The sequence below is a fragment of the Astatotilapia calliptera genome, chromosome 16 (assembly GCF_964374335.1).
Source record: "Astatotilapia calliptera chromosome 16, fAstCal68.1, whole genome shotgun sequence".
Taxonomy (NCBI): Eukaryota; Metazoa; Chordata; class Actinopteri; order Cichliformes; family Cichlidae; genus Astatotilapia; species Astatotilapia calliptera.
In genome coordinates this window covers 16,736,763-16,756,897 of record NC_137437.1, presented here as the reverse complement: position 1 = coordinate 16,756,897, position 20,135 = coordinate 16,736,763, and the positions used below count along the sequence as shown (strand labels likewise).

The 20,135-nt window shown below is 41.6% G+C and overlaps 1 protein-coding gene across 1 annotated transcript in view; it reads right to left on the bottom strand.

Moving 5' to 3' along the window:
• Positions 1–2,158: 2,158 nt before the first annotated feature.
• col4a1 (collagen, type IV, alpha 1) overlaps positions 2,159–20,135 on the bottom strand; it is a 48,822-nt gene continuing 30,845 nt past the window's right edge. Inside the window, exons 24-52 of the mRNA XM_026145793.2 lie at positions 18,383–18,453; positions 18,052–18,243; positions 16,925–17,093; positions 16,755–16,847; positions 16,475–16,579; positions 16,251–16,348; positions 15,961–16,111; positions 15,737–15,850; positions 15,330–15,497; positions 14,687–14,776; positions 14,123–14,275; positions 13,906–14,004; positions 13,716–13,805; positions 13,344–13,483; positions 11,668–11,794; positions 11,476–11,556; positions 10,995–11,093; positions 8,203–8,253; positions 7,932–8,117; positions 7,489–7,622; positions 7,307–7,379; positions 7,135–7,206; positions 6,906–7,034; positions 6,699–6,797; positions 6,396–6,608; positions 6,118–6,295; positions 5,914–6,028; positions 4,465–4,637; positions 2,159–4,132 (exon numbers count right to left, since the gene is read on the bottom strand). Of these exons, the coding sequence (XP_026001578.2) occupies positions 4,051–4,132; positions 4,465–4,637; positions 5,914–6,028; positions 6,118–6,295; positions 6,396–6,608; positions 6,699–6,797; positions 6,906–7,034; positions 7,135–7,206; positions 7,307–7,379; positions 7,489–7,622; positions 7,932–8,117; positions 8,203–8,253; positions 10,995–11,093; positions 11,476–11,556; positions 11,668–11,794; positions 13,344–13,483; positions 13,716–13,805; positions 13,906–14,004; positions 14,123–14,275; positions 14,687–14,776; positions 15,330–15,497; positions 15,737–15,850; positions 15,961–16,111; positions 16,251–16,348; positions 16,475–16,579; positions 16,755–16,847; positions 16,925–17,093; positions 18,052–18,243; positions 18,383–18,453 (3,545 nt within the window). The 3' untranslated portion in view covers positions 2,159–4,050. The remainder of the gene's footprint in view (positions 4,133–4,464; positions 4,638–5,913; positions 6,029–6,117; positions 6,296–6,395; positions 6,609–6,698; positions 6,798–6,905; positions 7,035–7,134; positions 7,207–7,306; positions 7,380–7,488; positions 7,623–7,931; positions 8,118–8,202; positions 8,254–10,994; positions 11,094–11,475; positions 11,557–11,667; positions 11,795–13,343; positions 13,484–13,715; positions 13,806–13,905; positions 14,005–14,122; positions 14,276–14,686; positions 14,777–15,329; positions 15,498–15,736; positions 15,851–15,960; positions 16,112–16,250; positions 16,349–16,474; positions 16,580–16,754; positions 16,848–16,924; positions 17,094–18,051; positions 18,244–18,382; positions 18,454–20,135) is intronic.

The window sequence follows — 20,135 nt, the reverse complement described above, 5'->3', positions numbered from 1 at the left end:
TAATTAAGGTGGTTTTCAAACAGTTCCCAGCATAGCTCCACTCAACTTCCACCTGACTGGAGGTCTAATCAGGCAGAGCAATGAAAACAAGTTTGTGGCGGAGCTTTTAACAAAAACACAATTAAGCTGTTCAAATGTGAAGTCCTGAACTTATTTTGTGTGATTTGTGTAAGAGTCCAGCCGGTGTGAAGCCATCAATAGCATCAGCAGCCAATAGTAAAAAATAAATGATTAGAACAATTTTTTTTTAAAAACAGAGCAATCACTGGCACTTGTCCTGGTCTAGAGCTCTATTTTGAATGAAAAGCTTCAGTGATTGCAGCGACTAAAGAGACAATTGTCATGAGAAACATGATAAATAGTCCTTAATTTACTGTTAAATATATGGTAAGTTAAAAAAAACAAACGTTGCATCAACATTATTATGAGTTTTACTGAGCTTTTTTTTTTATTGTTTTCAGCAGGGGGACGGTGCAATCATCCCAACTTATCAAACTGTAGCCTGCAGCGTTATAGAGACCTATATTTAAAATCATTTTCTGAGACTCTTTGTTCCCGAAATGAAAACGGAAATGCATTCTAGTTTTTTGCAGAAAAGGCAAGCAGTGTTAACAAGATGTTTGTGTTTTTTTAGACAATCTCATTCTTGGTTTACAGTGTGTTGCAGCTGCACGAGTAGCATGTTTGAGACACCTGCATGGCTTTTGAGCCTAATCTGTATTTGGCTAAGCTTTGGTCAAAAGGCTTGTAAAGTTGCTGAACTCTGCCACTGATCCACTCCGGAGAAAGGTCATGGTGATGAATCAGGACAGGTTCCCAAACACGGCACATTTAAGTACAAGAAAACATGCATTCCTCACAAACTAACATTTCGGTGCTAACAAAACACATTATTTAAAATGAACCTTGTTCATTGGAACCATATATTAGCAGGACACTGTCTCTATGGAAAAAAAAAAATCATACAGTTTAAGCTGGAGTTTAAGCCGGCACAAAGCCCAGCTCTCTGCAGGAGATTGTAACTCTTAAGTTGAGTCTCAAGCAGTGTTAGCAAACAACAAGCAGTATTAAGAAACCTAAAGGGGTTAATTTTGAACTTTAAAGCCCCTTAGCAAGGCTGATTACCTTCCCCAACCACATGACATTGACTTTGTGTATCTTTCTATTTGTATGTGACATTCAGTCATGAATGAATAATAAATGAATAAATGAATATCGCCAACAACCAGTTGATTCAGTCTCCAAAAATTAAGAATTAACTTCAACAAAAATGATAGATCAATTCAGGCAATAATGATATGTTAACTTAAATGCAGAAGAACCAATTTTCACTATTTACTTTGCATACTGCATTAATTAAAGGTTATTAAACAACAGTTTTTTCTCAATTCCAAAACAAAATTATTCTGTTCTTTCCCGTGAATGTGTAAAATAAAGTGTTAGTTTTACTTGAAAAACCAGTGGCAAAAATTCTTAGTGGGTTATATTAAAGCCCAGTGACTTCTCCTCAATGAGGCTAAAGTGCGCACGTGTTCTTATCTTTGTAACAAATAATCATTTTTCCTCGGCCCGTTGCTCCATGTTGCGTGTGCCATTTGACCATTAGACCTTTCAGTGTGTTGTGACCATCCAGCCTGACTTCCACCTGAATGACCTTGCTGTCACCGGTCAGAGGTCAAGGCCCCGTTTGACATGTTTTTGAAGACAGCCAGGGGTCATGGGCTGTGTTTGTCTGTCTGGTGACAAGAAAGGAAAGAAGGGATAGGATTCCGGTAATAAATGAAAGACGAGACGCGAGTTGAAAGGGGGGGTTATCTGGTTCTCTGCAGAATGTATTGATCGGTTTGTGTTTTCGTGGGGTGAATGGGTTTGTTGGCCACAGTCCCTGCAGAAGTGCTGAGGTAGTGGCTGCAGCACACTGTAGAAGGGTTGCTACAAACGTTGCATTTAATTTATTGGTCATAATATATCTGGAGTAAGCTTTTGCTGCATGCTGTTGCCTAGTGACTAGTAAAAACAAAATGAGCTTTGGAGTCACACATACTGGGAGCTTTCATATAAGAAAGCAGCAACTTGCTCTGTGTATGCTGATGCTGCCCTCTAGTGACATTTCTGGAGTACTGCGTTAAAAATGTTGGAAACAGGAAACACAAAATAATAATTTTTAAACAATTCCTACAAATCATTTTATTTCAGGAATTACACAGTTTTGGAAGTGAAATATTAAAAAGTATTTTCTGTTCTGGTAATCACTGTTAGGAAAGGCTTGTTTAACGCTGGAAAATAATTCTAATACTCTACAAATGTCTGAGCATTTTATCCCAAGTATCATATTCAAACAAAAACAGGTTGCAGTCAGTGTACAGTCATTGCCTTAACTTTGCATATTTCAAAAGCTCTTAAAGGGACACAGAAATGTCCCTTTCAGAGCTGTTGAAGCTATTTCGGAGCTCCGGAGAACATTTGAGGTCCAACAGGCTTTCTAAGATTAATATACGCATGAAGTTTTCTCCAGATGCTGTACATAAAGAAACAAATCTACACAACTCTATGCTAAGACCTTTTAAAGGATTTTAACCTGCATAGGCACTATATGTCCTCGACCTGATTGCGTAACCATCACATTATGACTCATCGATCCATCCGTGGTCCTTCAGTTTGTCCAATTCAGGGTCACATCTGGGCTGGAGTCTATCCCAGAGAGGCGGGGTACACCCTGGACAGGTTGCCAGTCTGTCACAGAGAAACAGATAACCGTTTGCACCCACATTCACGCCTATGGCCACTTTAGAATCACCAATTAACCGAACCCCGTGCACGTCTTTGGAGTGTGGGAGGAAGCCAGAGTACTCGGAGAGAAGTAACATCATGACCTTTAGAGAGGATTACACTTTGCACTAAATAAACAGGAATAACAAAAAAGCATTTCACAAAGGGAAACAGTCAAGTACACATCCAAAACTGCAAATACAAGTTATGCATCTATACACGTGCATCTCCTTAGGATCACAGATGATGAGGATATGTTTCACTTAAGGGGGTAAAATCTTGGAAACAACTGTTATAAACAAGGTTTGTACAGAGAAAAAACACAAGAAGGATGATTTTTTCTTGGCTATTTCTTTGTGTGCATTTTTCATGTTAACAACAGGGTTGTGCAACAATATATATGTAGACATTGCAACACGCATGCCATTTCCAAGCCACTCAAATCTTGTTTTCTCTCACACACACACACACACACACACACACACACACACACACACACACACACACACACACACACACACACACACACACACACACACACACACAGTCACATGCCTGGTAATGCTATTTCAGTGCTGTTTTGTATGTTAATAAGGCGATGGTTTTCACGCATTAACACATTCTTTTCGGATATATGGCATCTCAGATACACTCGCGTCGAACATATTCTCAGAACTCTTATAAATAAAAATGGGATTAATAACACACAAAGTAACTCATCAATAACCTGAGGCGAGTATGTTGAACTATGTTAAGAAGGAATGTGTTGTATTTACAACAGAGTGAGTAGCATACTGTACATTAGTGTCTGCAACTTTATGGCGGTATAAATGGCAAGCATCTGTAACCAGTGGTAAGTCCTAGCTTTTACATTAGTAGGGTTTAACTAAGGTGTGAACGTATATCATATTGTGTTGCTATATCTTTGAAACACTGGTAGGGAATGGAAATAAAAACAATGAAAAGAAAAAGGCACATAAGATTCAATAGCACCTGACTGACACACACAGCCCTTTCAAAATTAACACCAGTTTACCAGTTCAGGGGGCATGTCAGTGCAGTGGTAAACTGGGTGTCACACTTAACATGTTGTGATTGTGTGTTTCTGCATGGAGCAAGCGGCCACTTGGTCTCTGTGGTTTGGTTTCAGTCTCTGGCCATGATCCTATCCTAAATGCCAGGCAGGGCAATAGCACCATCCTTTAGAAAATGGGAAATAAAGCTAAGTTGATGACGTCAGCGCACGCCTTATTGCTCTTCGGAGGCCTTTGGTATTGCTGCTTATGTCCTCTTCATGCAAACCTGACAGCGGCTTATGTGTGTTCGGAGGCTGCCGGCTTTTAGCGTTGCTGGGACGGGTTTCCTGAAAAGAGGGAGAGTGAAAAAAATATTATATACCCATGATGTAAACTTGAGGGAAATGTGATGATAACTTAACAACAGCAGGCAGATGAGCTTGTCTCACTGCCCTGTACCAACACACAAAATTACTAAAAGCTTTGTTTGAGTGTTGTCAGAAGTTTGTTACAGTGATAAGCAGATCCAAAAATACTGTTGGATGTTTTACAATAAACTGGAGCAAGGTCATGAATTTAAAGGTCAGCAAAAAAAAGCATTTCTCAAAGTTGTTGAGTAATTTGAATTTTTTTAAAAAGTCAAGAAAGTCAATGTCTGCGTGTCAGAGTTCTGCCTTACGTAAACATTTCACTGTCTTCAATGGTAGCGAGCCAGAAGCTGTAGGAGTTGGCGTAATAGTTGCAGGTTCCTCGACCGTGACACTCGATGAATGGAGCGCTACGGAATTCCTCCAGACAGGAACCGGGAGAAGCCAAAGCCTGGCCCGAACCCTCAGCACCAGCACTGGTGTGCTACACAAACATGCAATGCAAATTAATGAGGGGCCTTTTACATCTATAAGACAATAACTAACAGAGTTTTATTGGCGTTTCTTATTTACAAAAACAAGCAAAGTCTAGTATCAGCTGATCTCACTGCCATCCCACATCAGCTGATAACATGTGTTTGTCATACCTCATATAGAGCACGCTACTTAAGCATCTTTCCACAGATGCTGTTGGGTTTGAAAGCTGCTTTGCAACCCGCCTTTGCCTCAGCTCTTTTAAGTTCACACTATTTCTCACTTAAGTAATTCTGTTAACTTTCAGGGGTTTAGCATTACATGTATGTGCAGAACACAGGCATATCACTAAATATAAATTATTTCTTCTTCTTTTGGTCGCTCCATTTAGCGGTCAGCACAGTGAACAATCTGCCTCCATCTCACTCTTTCCTCTCTGCATGTCCTCATTCACTACATTCATGAATTTTCTCTGTGGTTTCCTCTTTTCCTGTCTGGCAGCTCCATCTTTAACATTCTTTGTCCAAAAACTGCCCTATTCCTCCTCTGCACAAGCCTCAGCCTTACCTCTCTTTGTCCCCAAGCTGCTCACCCTGAACTGTCGCCCTGATATATGTCTCAGTGGGTTCTCAGTCATCCAGGTCATGGTACTGTAGTCTTAGGAGCTTGACGAGAGGTTTTAGGACCGAAGAAGCCTCTTGGATGAGAGTCGCCTTCTTCTCAAACTCTGATAACAGAATTTCTAATCATCCTGGTCACTCCCAATTAACATCTTAGCATCCTAAGCTAGCAACCCCCCCTCTTTGTCAGTGCCACCATCTGCAAACATTCCCTTTCACTCTTGCTGCTATCCTTCTGTCACAAATCACCCCATGACACTCATCTCCACCTGATTCACCCTGCCAAATATAAATTACTACAAATGGAAAAACAATCCACTTTTGATTGAAGGAGTACTGACTGCAATGAATAATACTGCAGTTTATAATGGAGTGTACTGAGCCAACACCCAGGGAACGCAGCTTGATCTCATTCTCTGTAGTCAGCAAATATAGACAGCACAGAAAACAGAAGTGCTTCCCTTGGGTGACTGTGATCTGCTTCACAGCCACTAACTGATTCAACACTTGTGCACATATCAGCCCTCTTTGTCACAGTGCAGCAATTACAACCTTGCACTACTCATAATTACATTTCTGAAATGCTCATGGTGAGTCGTTATTATATAGCCATGACTTATTCATCCATGGTGGACAAATATATTTGAGAGACCAGAGCTGTCTTACCATAACAAAGGAGTAGCCGATCCACAGAGAGTCCCAGCCTTCGGGGCACGGTGGGATCATAATGGTCTGACTGTGAACTGCTATCACCATGGCTGGAGCTTCACATACAGCGCACCTGTGCACAAATTCATATGAGAACAGCACGAGTCAAATCAAGCATCAAACACATGTGAAACAGCAGAGTGTAAAGAAATCGTGACTTACCTACTGATGAAGGGTTTAATGCTTTCACCAGTGATGGGTGCCATGCTCATGGGCATGGGCTCAGGTGAGGTGAGCCAGTAGGAGTAATCATTACGGGAGGCAAAGTTACACACATTGTTGATATTACAGAAGAGGAAGGGCATGGGGCTGAACTTTTTTAGACAGCTGCCTGCCGTACCTAAAATGCAAAGCCAAAAGAATATCAAATGAACCCACAGATATTTTCCGTTATGTCCCTGCTTTATATTGAGGCCTTCCTTCTATTCATATCGTCTCACCTAAGTCTTGCCCATGAGAGCGCTCATTGCCCTGGACGTAGAGCAAGGAGTAGCCATCATATATGAGAGAGGTTCCCTCGGGACACAGTGGGATGTCCACCGATTGGCTGTGACGTGTTACAAGGAAACCGTGATCCATGGACGAGGGGCCGGGTGGACCGGCTGGGCCTGGAACACCATTAGGTCCAGGCGGGCCAGGGTGTCCTCTAGGTCCTAAAGATATGAAGAAATCAGTAGAACCAAAAAAATGCCAGCACAGCAAAGAGCACCAACACCGTGCATTAATCACGTGGAGTGTCTCACCTTGTGGCCCTGGAAAGCCAGGCTCTCCTTTGACCCCGTTCTGACCATTATATCCAGGGAGACCTTCTTCGCCTTTTGACCCTGGAAAACCTGTCACACCTGAGAAAAATGAATGAAAATGGTAGCGTTATTGAAAAGGGTGTGGGTGAAAGGCGAGCAGGAGTGAGCTGTTGTGTGACAGCGGTCTAAATGGGGTATAACCATCACCTCTATCTCCTTTCTGCCCTGGAAGCCCAGATGGCCCCTGAGGTCCCGGTAAACCTTGAATTCCTGGGAAGCCAATGTCTCCTTTTATGAACATTTGAGGGCCGGGAGGACCAGGAGGGCCTTCGTTACCTAAAATAAGACATAAATATTTAATTTAAAGACGTTTAATACATTAACATTTAATAACATCAATATTACCACAGCTAAGTTTGTTTCATTCTTGTGTTACCTTTTTCGCCTGGGAATCCTCTGTCTCCAGCTTCACCTCTATATCCAAAGTCTCCAGCAACACCCTTTTGTCCTAGGGTTGGTAAAAGTTTGTTTTACCATAATTTTTTTTTTCCATAATTGCTTGAACAGATGCAGATGACACACAAATATATCACTCTGAATACACTCACCTGGGAAGCCAGTTACACCCTGTAATCCTATCTCTCCCTTCGGTCCATCAAGACCTGGAAGCCCAGGTGCTCCCTGTAATCAAAAACATAAATATTGTAATGGCTCTCTCTCCTCTGAAGGAACACTATCTAATGTTTACAGCAAGAGGAAAGCTCAAATTGAAAACAGCCTTATGACATACCGGCAGTCCAGGTAATCCAGAATCCCCCTTTATTCCCGACTCTCCCTGGAAACCCTGGAGACCTTGATCTCCTTTCTCTCCCTTCTGTCCATCTCTGCCTGGAAAGCCAGCAGGTCCTGGTTGTCCTTTGATTCCTGTTTGATAAAGACAAAGAAAGTTGTTTTTTTTAATCTATCAACTACTGTATCTGGAATAAATAACCATGTTTATGCACTTTTTATGCCCTGACTTCCCCGGAGTTTCCCCTGATGCATCCATCAGAGTGGAAGTGTGTGAGCATTATATAAAACTGCTTAGGTATAGAAAATGTGTGTACGACTAGGTGAATGAGATTTGTAGCTGAAAGTGCTTCGACTGCTTAAACAGAGTATAAAGTATAAGTAGTCCTTTTTACCATCACCATGAAGCAAAAAATTATCTGCATCTTTACTTTCTCACAGTACCTGCTTCTCCAGGTTGTCCTGTTTCTCCCCTATCTCCTTTAGGTCCTTCTAGAGAGAAACCCGAGGGACCCTGTTCTCCTGGCTGTCCTTGAGGTCCCTGTGGGCCGGAAAATCCCTTATCACCTTTCACACCAGGGACACCTGGAATACCTGGGTTGCCAGGAAAGCCAGGACTGCCTTTGTCTCCTGCAGTGAGGGGAAAAAAACATATGAAACTTTGCTGTCCTATGAATTGAATCAATATAAACATCAGTGTTGTAGAGGCCCACACCTTTGCTGCCAAGCTCGCCAGGCGGCCCAGGAAAACCTATTCCAGCCATACCTGCAGAAAGGGGTAGATACAGGATATATTTTAATACATTAAAGTTACTGCTGCAAACAACATTTGTTTTAGCAAAATTTACTTCCAAACAGAAATAATCTCACCACAGTTCACTGCCCACTGCATCCTCTAATTGTGTTTGCTTGTTAAAGCATGTGCTCTTAAAATAAATTACTTAAATCGCTTGAGGAAGAGAGCTTTTCTCTCTCTCTCTCTCTCTCTCTCTCTCTCTCTCTCTCTCTCTCTCTCTCTACATATATATATATATATATATATATATATATATGTATATATATATATATATATATATATATATATATATATATATATATATATATATATATATATATATATATATATATATATATATTCGGACTGGAGAAGTGTAGTCGGATGGTAACAAAGAGAGGGAAGGTAGTCAGAACTGAGGGGCTTGAACTACCAGAAGGCAACATTGCAGACATAGAGGACAGTTACAAGTACTTGGGGATCCCGCAGGCGAATGGGAACCATGAAGAGGCCACTAGAAAAGCTGCAACCACCAAGTACCTGCAGAGGGTCAGGCAAGTCCTGAGGAGTCAGCTGAATGGTAAGAACAAGATCCGGGCCATCAACACGTATGCCCTGCCCGTGATCAGGTACCCTGCTGGGGTAATAGGCTGGCCAAAGGAGGAGATAGAAGCCACTGACATAAAGACAAGAAAGCTCCTTACCATGCATGGAGGGTTTCACCCCAAGTCCAGCACCCTGAGGCTGTACGCTAAGCGGAAGGAAGGGGGCCGGGGACTGGTGAGTGTCAGCACCACAGTCCAGGATGAGACAAGGAACATCCAAGAATACATTGGGAAGATGGCCCCAACTGACCGAGTGCTCAGTGAATACCTCAGGCAGCAGAAACCCAAGAAAGAGGAGGGAGACGAGGAACCATCATGGAAGGACAGGCCCCTGCACAGTATGTACCACCGGCAGATAGAGGAGGTGGCTGATATCCAGAAATCCTACCAGTGGCTGGACAAAGCTGGACTGAAAGACAGCACAGAGGTACTAATCATGGCAGCACAAGAACAAGCTCTGAGCACAAGATCCATAGAGGCTGGGGTCTATCACACCAGGCAAGACCCCAGGTGCAGGCTGTGTAAAGATGCCCCAGAGACAATCCAGCACATAACAGCAGGGTGCAAGATGCTAGCAGGCAAGGCATACATGGAACGCCATAACCAAGTGGCCGGCATAGTGTACAGGAACATCTGTGCCAAGTATAACCTGGAAGTCCCGAGGTCAAAATGGGAGATGCCCCCAAGGGTGGTGGAGAATGACCGAGCTAAGATCCTGTGGGACTTCCAGATACAGACGGACAAAATGGTGGTGGCTAACCAACCGGACATAGTGGTGGTAGACAAACAGAAGAAGACGGCCGTAGTGATCGATGTAGCGGTTCCAAATGACAGCAATATCAGGAAGAAGGAACACGAGAAGCTGGAGAAATACCAAGGGCTCAGAGAAGAGCTCGAGAGGATGTGGAGGGTGAAGGTAACGGTGGTCCCCGTGGTAATTGGAGCACTAGGTGCGGTGACTCCCAAGCTAGGCGAGTGGCTCCAGCAGATCCCAGGAACAACATCGGAGATCTCTGTCCAGAAGAGCGCAGTCCTGGGAACAGCTAAGATACTGCGCAGGACCCTCAAGCTCCCAGGCCTCTGGTAGAGGACCCGAGCTTGAAGGATAAACCGCCCGCAGGGGCGTGCTGGGTGTTTTATATATATATATATATATATATGTATATATATATATATGTATATATATATATGTATATATATATATATATATATATATATATATATATATATATATATATATATATATATATATATATATATATATATATATATATATATATATATATGTATATATATATATATATATTCTCATTCTTTGTATACTTCCTGATGTGTTAGTTTTTTATGAATGACATATAGTACAAGATGGCTACACAATTTCAGGTTCAGAGGTTAAAGCTTAGCTTCACACAAGTTCAAAGAAAATGATTAAGATGCAACCTAAAGAACTGAAAAATGAAGGTTTCATGTAAGAGCCAAAAAAGCCCAGCATGTAAAAAAAATCTCAAAATTTAAACAAAGCATTAAAAACATTTGTACAAAAAAAAGGTTTTTTTTATAGTTTCATATAAAATCTGAGGAGAGTGAATTTTGAGACTGATAGGTGACCTGACAGGGAGCTGGGGTTGATTATGTCTGCAAGGCCTGATCTATAACTTTCCATCATTAAACTGGACTTCACTGAGTGTGTGCCGTTGGTGCCTTTTGGAGCATTTTTATTGGATTATCTAATTTTATGACTTGTTGTGTGGCACAGACCATCCATCACATTTCTGCCTCAGATTTTTTTCAGTGAGATTCCTTTACCTTGAATTAGCCTATGTGTCTTGCTAACGTTGTCTAAGCAACCTTTCATCCAAATAAGGCAAGTTTGGTTCCTAACACGGCCATGGCCCCAGTGCTAATACTGATCCTTCAATATATGTAGTCCAAAGGATACGTCTATTTTTACAACAGCTGTGATTTTTGTTTGTTTGTTTGTTTGTTTTTTGAGTTTTTTTTGTTTAGGGTTTTTTTTTTTTGCTTTTGATGTTGAAAAAAATGATTGAAGGCTCTTTTCCTACAGTGGAGTAAAAAACTCTCTCACTGGATGGTTGGCAGTCTTCTTGTAACTTCTTACAGACTAACCTGGCTGTCCTCTCTCTCCTGTGGACCCTGGGATTCCATCAAGTCCAGAATCTCCTTTATCTCCCTTTTGACCAGAAGACCCCTGCCGGCCAACTTCGCCTGGAAAACAACAAGTATACATACTACAGTGTCAAACTGGAAGAGTCACAGTTTCAAAAACACTAATTTGCCTGGGACACGTACATCATTTAGCTGTCAGTGCTCATTACAGAAAAAACCAAAAAGCTTATATTTAAACTCAGAATTTAGCCAAAGTGGTTTCTTAACATAATTGATGTGAAAAACGGTCAAGCAAGGTTACCACCCTTTGAGAGTTTTGAGAAGTGGCACACTCACCTTACTGATCCAAAAATCACAACTCAGTGATTACTCTTTTTTTTTTACCTCAAATGTGTCCCACAAGATTGCCTCAAACCATGAATAAATTAGTGTAATGTAAATATGTGGATACAGTTGCCTGATAAACAAGCCTCTTACTTACCAGGCCGGCCATCTTGACCAGGCTCTCCTACAAACCCAGGAAGTCCAGGGGTACCCTTGTCCCCTGGTCTACCTGACTGACCTGTACAACACACAGATCACAATACACCTTAAAACACAACATGTATGACTACTGTACCTTGATTTGACCAGGTAAGCAAAACTAAATTGACAACCCAGACTGAAATCCGACCTTGATACCCAGGACTGCCTTGTTCTCCTTTGGGTCCTGGCAGTCCTGGCTTGCCAGGCATGCCCTCTTGGCCTTTCTGACCCTTATCTCCAGCTTGTCCTGGGGATCCTGGCCCGCCAGTCTGACCCTGTACAAATAAAGCAGGAATTCTAATTAAAGAAATGGAAGGGCTCATTAATATAAAGGAACTACTCTGACTATTTTTGAAAATTTAACGGCAGCTACTGCGATGTTTGCCTTTCCACCTCTGCTGAGTGTCAGTTAACAGCCTTGTAATGACGACCTGTTAATAACATCAGACCTGCACTGGACATGAGAAGCAGAGTGTGTTGATCATTTCATCTTCACACTTTTGACAAATACAGTTTGTATTTAATTATTTGATTTCCTTAAATTTTAAGTTTGTTCACTTCCAAAGAAATAAACAGTGTTTCATTTCTCTAACAGCTTTTATGGAGAGAGACAGAATATCAATCAAAGATCCTGAAAAACACATAAAAGTTTTCAATTGATTTGTATGTCATTGAATGAAGTATCCGATACATTAAAAACCACCCGTAATTCTGGCTCCCACAGATTGGCTGTACCCATGTGTCACACAAATTACAATCAATCAGTCAATCATTTACAGATACTCCTGCTCTCAGATCGTTATGTGTATAAACCACAACCACAGAATCAGTTTGTCCCATTCCAGCCTCTCCACCACCATGTGCAAGACCAGAGAGGTGAGCTTTGGACTTGTCCCTGGCAAGGGATACCAAGAACAAGATTTGTAAACCTGACTGGTGAGAAGGTGACAACTACTGATGTGACTATTCTGAAATGGAAAAAATAGGAAATGACCAACAGCTCCATGCAAGATCTTGCCTTATGGCATGAAGATGATCAAGAGAAAGGCTGTGGATCAGCCCAAACGTTATGGGAAGAGTTTATTAATGATCTTAAGGCAGTTGGGACCACAGTCCCCAAGAAAATCATTGGTATACCATGCCGTAATGGGTTAAATCTTGCACATAAAAAGGCACATGTACAAGACCCGTCTCAAGTTTGCCATTGAACATCTTAGTGACTCAGAGAGGGCCTGGGAGAAAGCGCCGTGGTTAGATGTAAGCTTGCCCCACTGTGTTTGGAGGAAGAGAAATCTGAACATGAACCAAAGAACACCATCCCCACAGTCGAGCATGGAGTTAGAAACATTATGCCTTGGGCAGGGCCGTGTATCATAAAAACCTTGGCCAAGAACCTCCTTCCCTCAGCCAGAACACTGAAGATGCCAGCAAGGAAACAAAGGAGTGGCTAAAGAAGAAGCTGTTGATATTCTGCTTCTCTCAGTTAAAATGAAACTACCATAAACAATTAGGATCTGTTCATATTTTTGTAAGTCAGCACATTTTAAATTCAATCAGCCAAGGTGGAATAATGTTGTAGTACTGAAATTATAAGAATATTATAGGATTAGAATCCCTCACTATAAATCACAGTGGTATTTGTTAAACTGGAAATGATTTTTATTATTGAATGACACTTGCTACCAAAGCCCATCATAGGTCTTGTCTACTTATATAATAATTATTAATATGTATTGTACTGTGGAGTTGATGCTGACTCAAATTTCTGCCTGTATCTGTAGAATCAGTGTTGTAACAATCAAAGGTTTTTTAATAGTGGAATACCTTTTGTCCTGGAAATCCTGGGACGCCAATACCCGGCTCACCAGGTAATCCTGTGTCTCCCTTTTCTCCATCCGTGCCTCTGAATCCAGGATGTCCAGGTGTACCTAAATCTCCTTTGACACCCTTTGGACCACTTGGACCTGCAAAAGCAGACAATGTGTCCATTAACAATCAATTAATTTAATGTGCATAGCTGTTGCTCGTCACAGTGAAATGTAAGCTAAGATTTTCCCCTGCCTGAAACGGTCTTAATACAGGTGCTCGCACTTGTGTTTTTATAGAACTTAAATTGTACTGACTGTAACACATTTATTACAGGCTTGTACCCATACATTCATTCTCACAATTTGTGTATTATCCGTGTGCCTCTACCTGGTACTCCCATCTCCCCTGCACCACCCTTCGGTCCAGGTGGTCCCATACCACCAGGCTCTCCAGGTTCGCCAGAGTCTCCTTTGTCACCTGAAAAATATCAATAACATTACAATTACACTTGCTTAAAAATTAGCACATATAAAAATAATGCAATAGCACAAATTGAAGTTCTGGTCAGATAACTCACCAGGTTTTCCAGGTAATCCAGGCTCTCCATCTTTCCCTGGCATTCCAGGATCTCCTGGCAATCCAGGTATGCCCCTCACTCCACTGGTCCCTGGGCTACCTAAAAGTAAAAAAAGTATTCCTTAAACTATAGGCAAATATACAGATTCAAAAATGGGTTTGTTTGTAAATAAATAAATGTGAACAAATTCTAAAAAGACGCATATGTTGTTTTATACCTATGTCTCCTTTGTCTCCCTTCACTCCCTTCATGTGGTCCATGTCAACATCACTCATGTTCCCAGGAGGTCCCTGAACACCCGGCTCTCCTCTGTCACCTTTTAGTCCAGGCTCTCCAATATCACCTCTTGGTCCAGTAAGACCAGGATCACCTGAGAGGAATGGAAGGAAAAAGACATTTTTATTGTGGTGACTCTTGTTGTGGTTTGGCACTATATATACAAAACACTCAATTTAATTGAACTGCTACTGATGAATAAACCACAAGTAGCCTAAATCAGGGGTAGGGAACGTTAGTCCTCGAGAGCCGGTGTCCTGCAGGTTTTAGATCTCACCCTGGGTCATCACACCTGAATCAAATGATTAGTTCATTACCAGCTTCTGGAGAACTTCAAGACATGTTGAGGAGGTAATTTAGCCATTTAAATCAGCTGTGCTGGATCAAGGACACATCTAAAACTGGCAGGACACTGGCTCTCGAGGCCTGAAGTTCCCTACCCCTGGCCTAAATTGTGAGACATGGAATAGAAAAAACATGAGTTTTTATATTTGGCATTCCTCACCTCTCGGACCAGTAGATCCAGGTGTACCGGGAGGCCCAGGATATCCCGGTATTCCAGGTGTTCCCATTAATCCCATTTCACCTTTAACACCTAAAAGATTAAATGGGTGAATGCTTTAAATAAGCTTGTGTCACGTCAGGAAAACACACTACATCGTAATCAAATTTTAAAATGACATAAATGCAATGTGATGCATTGGATATAGCTTCAACTTTTCCATCAGAAACCCTTTTCTCATTAGTTTCTCATTAGTTTATTGATTCCAAGCTCTGTGGTTATTTTCTTTAGTTAGTGGGGAAACTGGCAGTAAAGCTCAACATTTCTGTGGATATATTTCATACTAAAAACATTGTTATCCTTATATCCTTACTTTGAAGATTTTTAATTTGAAACATGCACAGAAGGTGTTAAAAGTTACTGACAACAGCTTGACACGTAAGCAGTTACACCTTGAAACAACCTCAGTGTATCTAGTTCATTGTGGGAGCAGTAAAGATGGTAAACTGTAAATTATGTTCATTAAAAAATATATTTTTTACTTTTTCACAAACTGACCCTTTAAATAAAAAGTATAATGAGCAAAAAAAAAATACTGTCATACAAATCCCGCCACACAAATGTCCAAAAGGATTGTTTGTCTTACCTTGGTTTCCAATGAGTCCATCCCTGCCTGGTAAACCTGCAGGCCCTGGCAGTCCTTTAGTACCTGGTACTCCTGGAAACCCAAGGTTCCCTTTCTCTCCCTGAGGCCCTGGCATGTCTAGACCAGGAGGACCTGGGTAGCCCTTCTCCCCCTTTACACCTTCCCCACCTGGACAGGACACACACATAAACACATTTGATTTCTACAGCACTAATCACATTAATTTGCTTTGCTTCTGTTCTGAGTTTCAGCTTTCTATTATGGTGTCAAAGTAGCATGCACAGGACTTGAAACTGCATATACAGCCATGATTGTTTTATTATCTTGCCCTATGGATTTCTTTGTGAGATGGTACAGATTATCTTGCAAGAAAAATAATATTTTTTTTCTGCTGAGTTGTAGCTCACCATGAGGACCAGGCTCTCCAGGAGGTCCCTGTAGTCCAGGAGGTCCAGGCAATCCTTTTCCTGGAGGACCGGATTTGCCAACCAGTCCTGGAAGTCCAGGAGGTCCCACATCACCTATTTTTAAAAAGAAAAAAATAATGGTCTTGGTACCGAAGATGGAACTTTTCAGCATCAATTAATTGCAAAAATAGCTTCAGAGCAAATTTGTAATAATCCTGCCATACCTTTGAGACCCTGAGGTCCAGGTGGGCCTGCATGTCCTTCTCGTCCAGGAACACCAGGGTATCCAATGCTGCCCTTCTCTCCCTGGAAGCCAGGAATTCCTTGGTGGCCTTGTGAACCTTTGGGACCTGGAAGTCCCCGTCCAGGTTCACCCTGTAAGTTATCCAAATAAGCACTGACACTGATTCACCTGGGAGTTAAATCTCTAAAGTTAGTCGCTCTATATCCAGTGATACTTTGCTTTTGCTTTCTACAAGTATAATTAGATTTATAAATAGTGACAAATCCAAACCTTTGGTCCACGTGGACCAGGAGATCCTGTTGTGCCATCCTTTCCTGATCTTCCTGGTTCTCCTGGTAATCCGGGGGCTCCTGGAATTCCACTGCTTCCTACAAACATGAAAAAAAATGTTTCTCTAAGTTCTGTATCGCTTACCTCATGTACAAACCCTGTATACATTTTGCTCCATGATACTTAGAAAGGAGGGTTGTAGTCAATATTATGAAATAACTCACCTTTAGGACCAGTTGGGCCTGGAAATCCAATCCCAGGAGGTCCTTGTTCACCCTTTTCTCCTGGAAAACCGGGCAACCCTTCGTCTCCTGGAAGGCCTTTGTCACCTGCAGCCAACAACAAATTGTATAGTAAACGAAACAAACTATTTTTACATATACATGAATTTTTTGGATCATATTTTGCCCTTCCATGGTATTAATTAACACAAAATTAAAAACAAATACAGAAAACATGTTTTTAATTGGAGTTAAATGAAATCATGTTTACTATGTTGCTCACCTATAGGTCCCTCTCTGCCTGGTTCTCCTCGTGGTCCGGGTACGCCCTGAGGACCAGGAGTGCTCACACCTTTCCCTGGCTCACCTTTCGTACCTGGTGGACACAAGGTATGTTATCAATCAGTGTGCAAGTGCAGTATCACAAACCTGGGTTTCAGAGTTCATGCTTACCAGGTCGTCCAGGTTGTCCAGGAACTCCTGGATTCCCCTGACTGCCCTTATCTCCAGTCTGTCCTGGTCGGCCAAAGCCTGGCAGACCAGGCGGACCCCTCTCTCCTAGAGGGCCAATAGGACCGGGATCACCATCTGGTCCACGTTCACCCTTGATGCCCTCTCTGGCCTGAGGAGAAGATTGGTGAAAATTTATGTCACTTTTCTTTTAGAAAAGCCAACCACAAGTTAAAACGAATAAACACTTCACTGAGAATGCAGCAATCACAGAGTGACCTGCTCTCACATTTTGAATTTGACAGCAGCGAAGAATCTCAAAAAATTAGGAAGGGGGTGAAAAAGGCAGGAAAAGCAAGTGGTACAAAAAAGATGTACCATGATTTTGCAACGAATCAATTTGAATGACAACCGGTCAGCAACATGACCGGGTATAAAAAGGACACGTTAGAGAGAGAGAGTCATGGACATTGTGTCCTCTGGCGTGTTATCTGATCGAGACTTTATCTTGATCGGTTTTGAGTTGCATTGGTGCCTATAAAATTGGGAAACTAAACATCTGGAAAGGGCACCATCAGTGCTAAAAGGTTGTAGAGCAACACAAGCCCTTGCATATTTCAGCAAGAAAATGCTAAACCACATCTATTACAGCATCATGGCTTCTTAGTAGAAGAGTCCAGGTGCTGAACTCATCTCCCTGCAGACCAGACCTTTCATCAGTTTAAAACATCTGGAGTACAATGTCACGAAAAGTACAACAAAAATGACCCAGAACTCTTGAGCAGCTGCAATCCCATATGACACAATAATGGAACAAAAGTCCCAAAAGTGCATCAGCTGGTCTCCTCACAGATGATGCGACACAGAGGTAAATGTGAACCTGCCCCACCATCTTTGAGACGTGTTGCTTCCATCAAACTAAAACTAAAAATGAGGTCAAATTTTTCTTAAAATTGTATCCCCTTTATGAGATTTGCATTGCATTCTATTTTTCCTTATATTTTAAATAGCATCTTAGCTTTTTCAGAATTAGGTTTCTATTCCAAGCCCTGTCGTCACATAGTTATAGTGAATAACGCCAGAGACGATAGTAAAAGGTTGCACAGCAATTTTACACTGATGTCACTTACAGGTTCTCCTTTCAGGCCAGGAAATCCTGTGGGACCATCTCTTCCTGGTATTCCATCCAGCCCGGGCCGTCCAGGTAATCCATTACGACCAGGCAGACCTTTGTCCCCCTTCAGACCAGGAGCAACAAAGATGTCCCCTGGTTCACCAACAGCACCAGGAGCCCCTCTTAATCCAGGATTTCCTTGAGCACCCTGCAGACAGGTAAAAAAAGAAAAAAGGGAAAAAAAGTACACTGCTGTTCATGATCTATTTTTTTCTCAGTGAAACTGTGAAAGAAAAATCAGCCTAAGCTGATTCTGTCATTGGTGTCTCAAATAATATTCTGCTCACAGGTTGTCCAGGTTGTCCAGGTTGTCCAGGAATACCCTTTTGTCCTTTACCGCCTACTACACCAGGAGGTCCTGAAGTGAAAATGGACATTGTGCATCTTTAATTTATTAAATACTCATTTGAATGGGTAAAACACAGAAAAAAGGAATAGTGAAACCAATGACTGCCACAACTGTGAAAAGTTGAGGAAAAAAACAAAATAAATGAGAAAACAAAATAAATGTTCAAAAATATAGTTAGGGCCAGATGTTTCTTGACAATACTGCAGCTGCATAAAGCTTTACTGCAGCTGATTTCAGTTACTGGTTGCTTTGTACTGTTTTGCAGCATTTAGCATTTTATCACTAACATTAGCATTTGTATCTAAGCAGAGGATATAGCCTTCAGAAGGCATCCAGCTACTTCTATCAGCAGTCACATCATCAGTAAACGTTAGTGACCCGGTTCAGCTGGCAGTCCTAACGTTGCCTCCACTGTGCTTCATGAGCCATTTGTCTCTTTCTCCGTACTGTCGTTGTAAACACTCTTTGTTTACATTTATGAAAGCGTTTTCTTAATTACAGGCTTTGACAGTGATACTCTTGCTTTCGTCAGAGTGCTCATGTCTTGGTCAGATCTAATATGATCATCAGAGTGGGCAAACATTTCAGCTCATAGTACATATATTTCATTTTAATATTTCAACCTCAACATTGGTGATTCCCATTTATTTGACCTGCATGAAACAATACTGTAACAACACCTCTAACAAAGCATCTAAGGAAAATGAGCATGCGTGTTGGTGCTGTTGAATTTGCTTTTCCCAACTCTTTATTCATTCTTCTTCACGTTTCTCCTTAACCTCAAGTCCAAGGAAAAGGAAAAGACAAAAGAGATCTTTTTTTAGACTATTTGCCTGCAGCTTTTGTCTTTCCTGTGCTTATTAGTTTCACCTGAATTTCTTGAGTCTTTGTTTGTTGTTGTTTTTTTATCTGCTTTTTGTTTTTTTGTTTTGTTTTTTTACTTACTTTACTGTTTCTCTGTGCCCCCTCTGTTCTTTGTAAGTCTGTGTTTCTTGGTCTGTGTCTTTGCATGTTTCGAGTTTCTTGTGTTTTCTGTCACTCTGTATTGTGAATTATGTTCTCATGGTTGGTCTTTTGTTACTCCCTCGAGTCTAGTTTCTTGTGTTCCAAGCTTAGTATTTCCCTCTGTGTATTTTGGTTCTTAGAGTCCTCTGCTTTATGGGTTACTGTATGTCTGTTTCTTAGCTGCTGTCTCCACCATGTCAAGTTCGCGTCTCCGTGTTATATTTCCTGTTTTACTTTGAAGGTCTGTGTCTTATGTGAATGTGTTCTGCTTTGCTTCCTTGTCTCGTCAGTTCTGATTTCTCCCAGCTGTGCCCTCCTTCTGTGTCTCATTCCCCTCGTTACTTCCCAGTGTATTTAAACCCTGTGTTTCTCTGAGTCAGTGTCGTGTCGTCCCTCATGCTGTGTGGATCGCCTTGTGTCTCCCTGTGAGTTTGGGTTGTGATTGTTCCAGTTTAGTTTGCTTTTGTATGCTTTTTCCCTGCCAGCAAATAAAGCTGAGTTCTTTGTGTTTAAACCTCGTGCCTGAGTACCTGCATTTTGAGTCCAACTCCTGCCTGCCACACAGCGCTTCCTGACACTTCTTCTGATTTAGTTCAGCTATGTCTTGTTTTCCTCACCTAGCTCCAATTCTTGATTACCCTTCTGTGTGTATATAACATGTCTGTCTTGCCCTTACTCTTTATTTC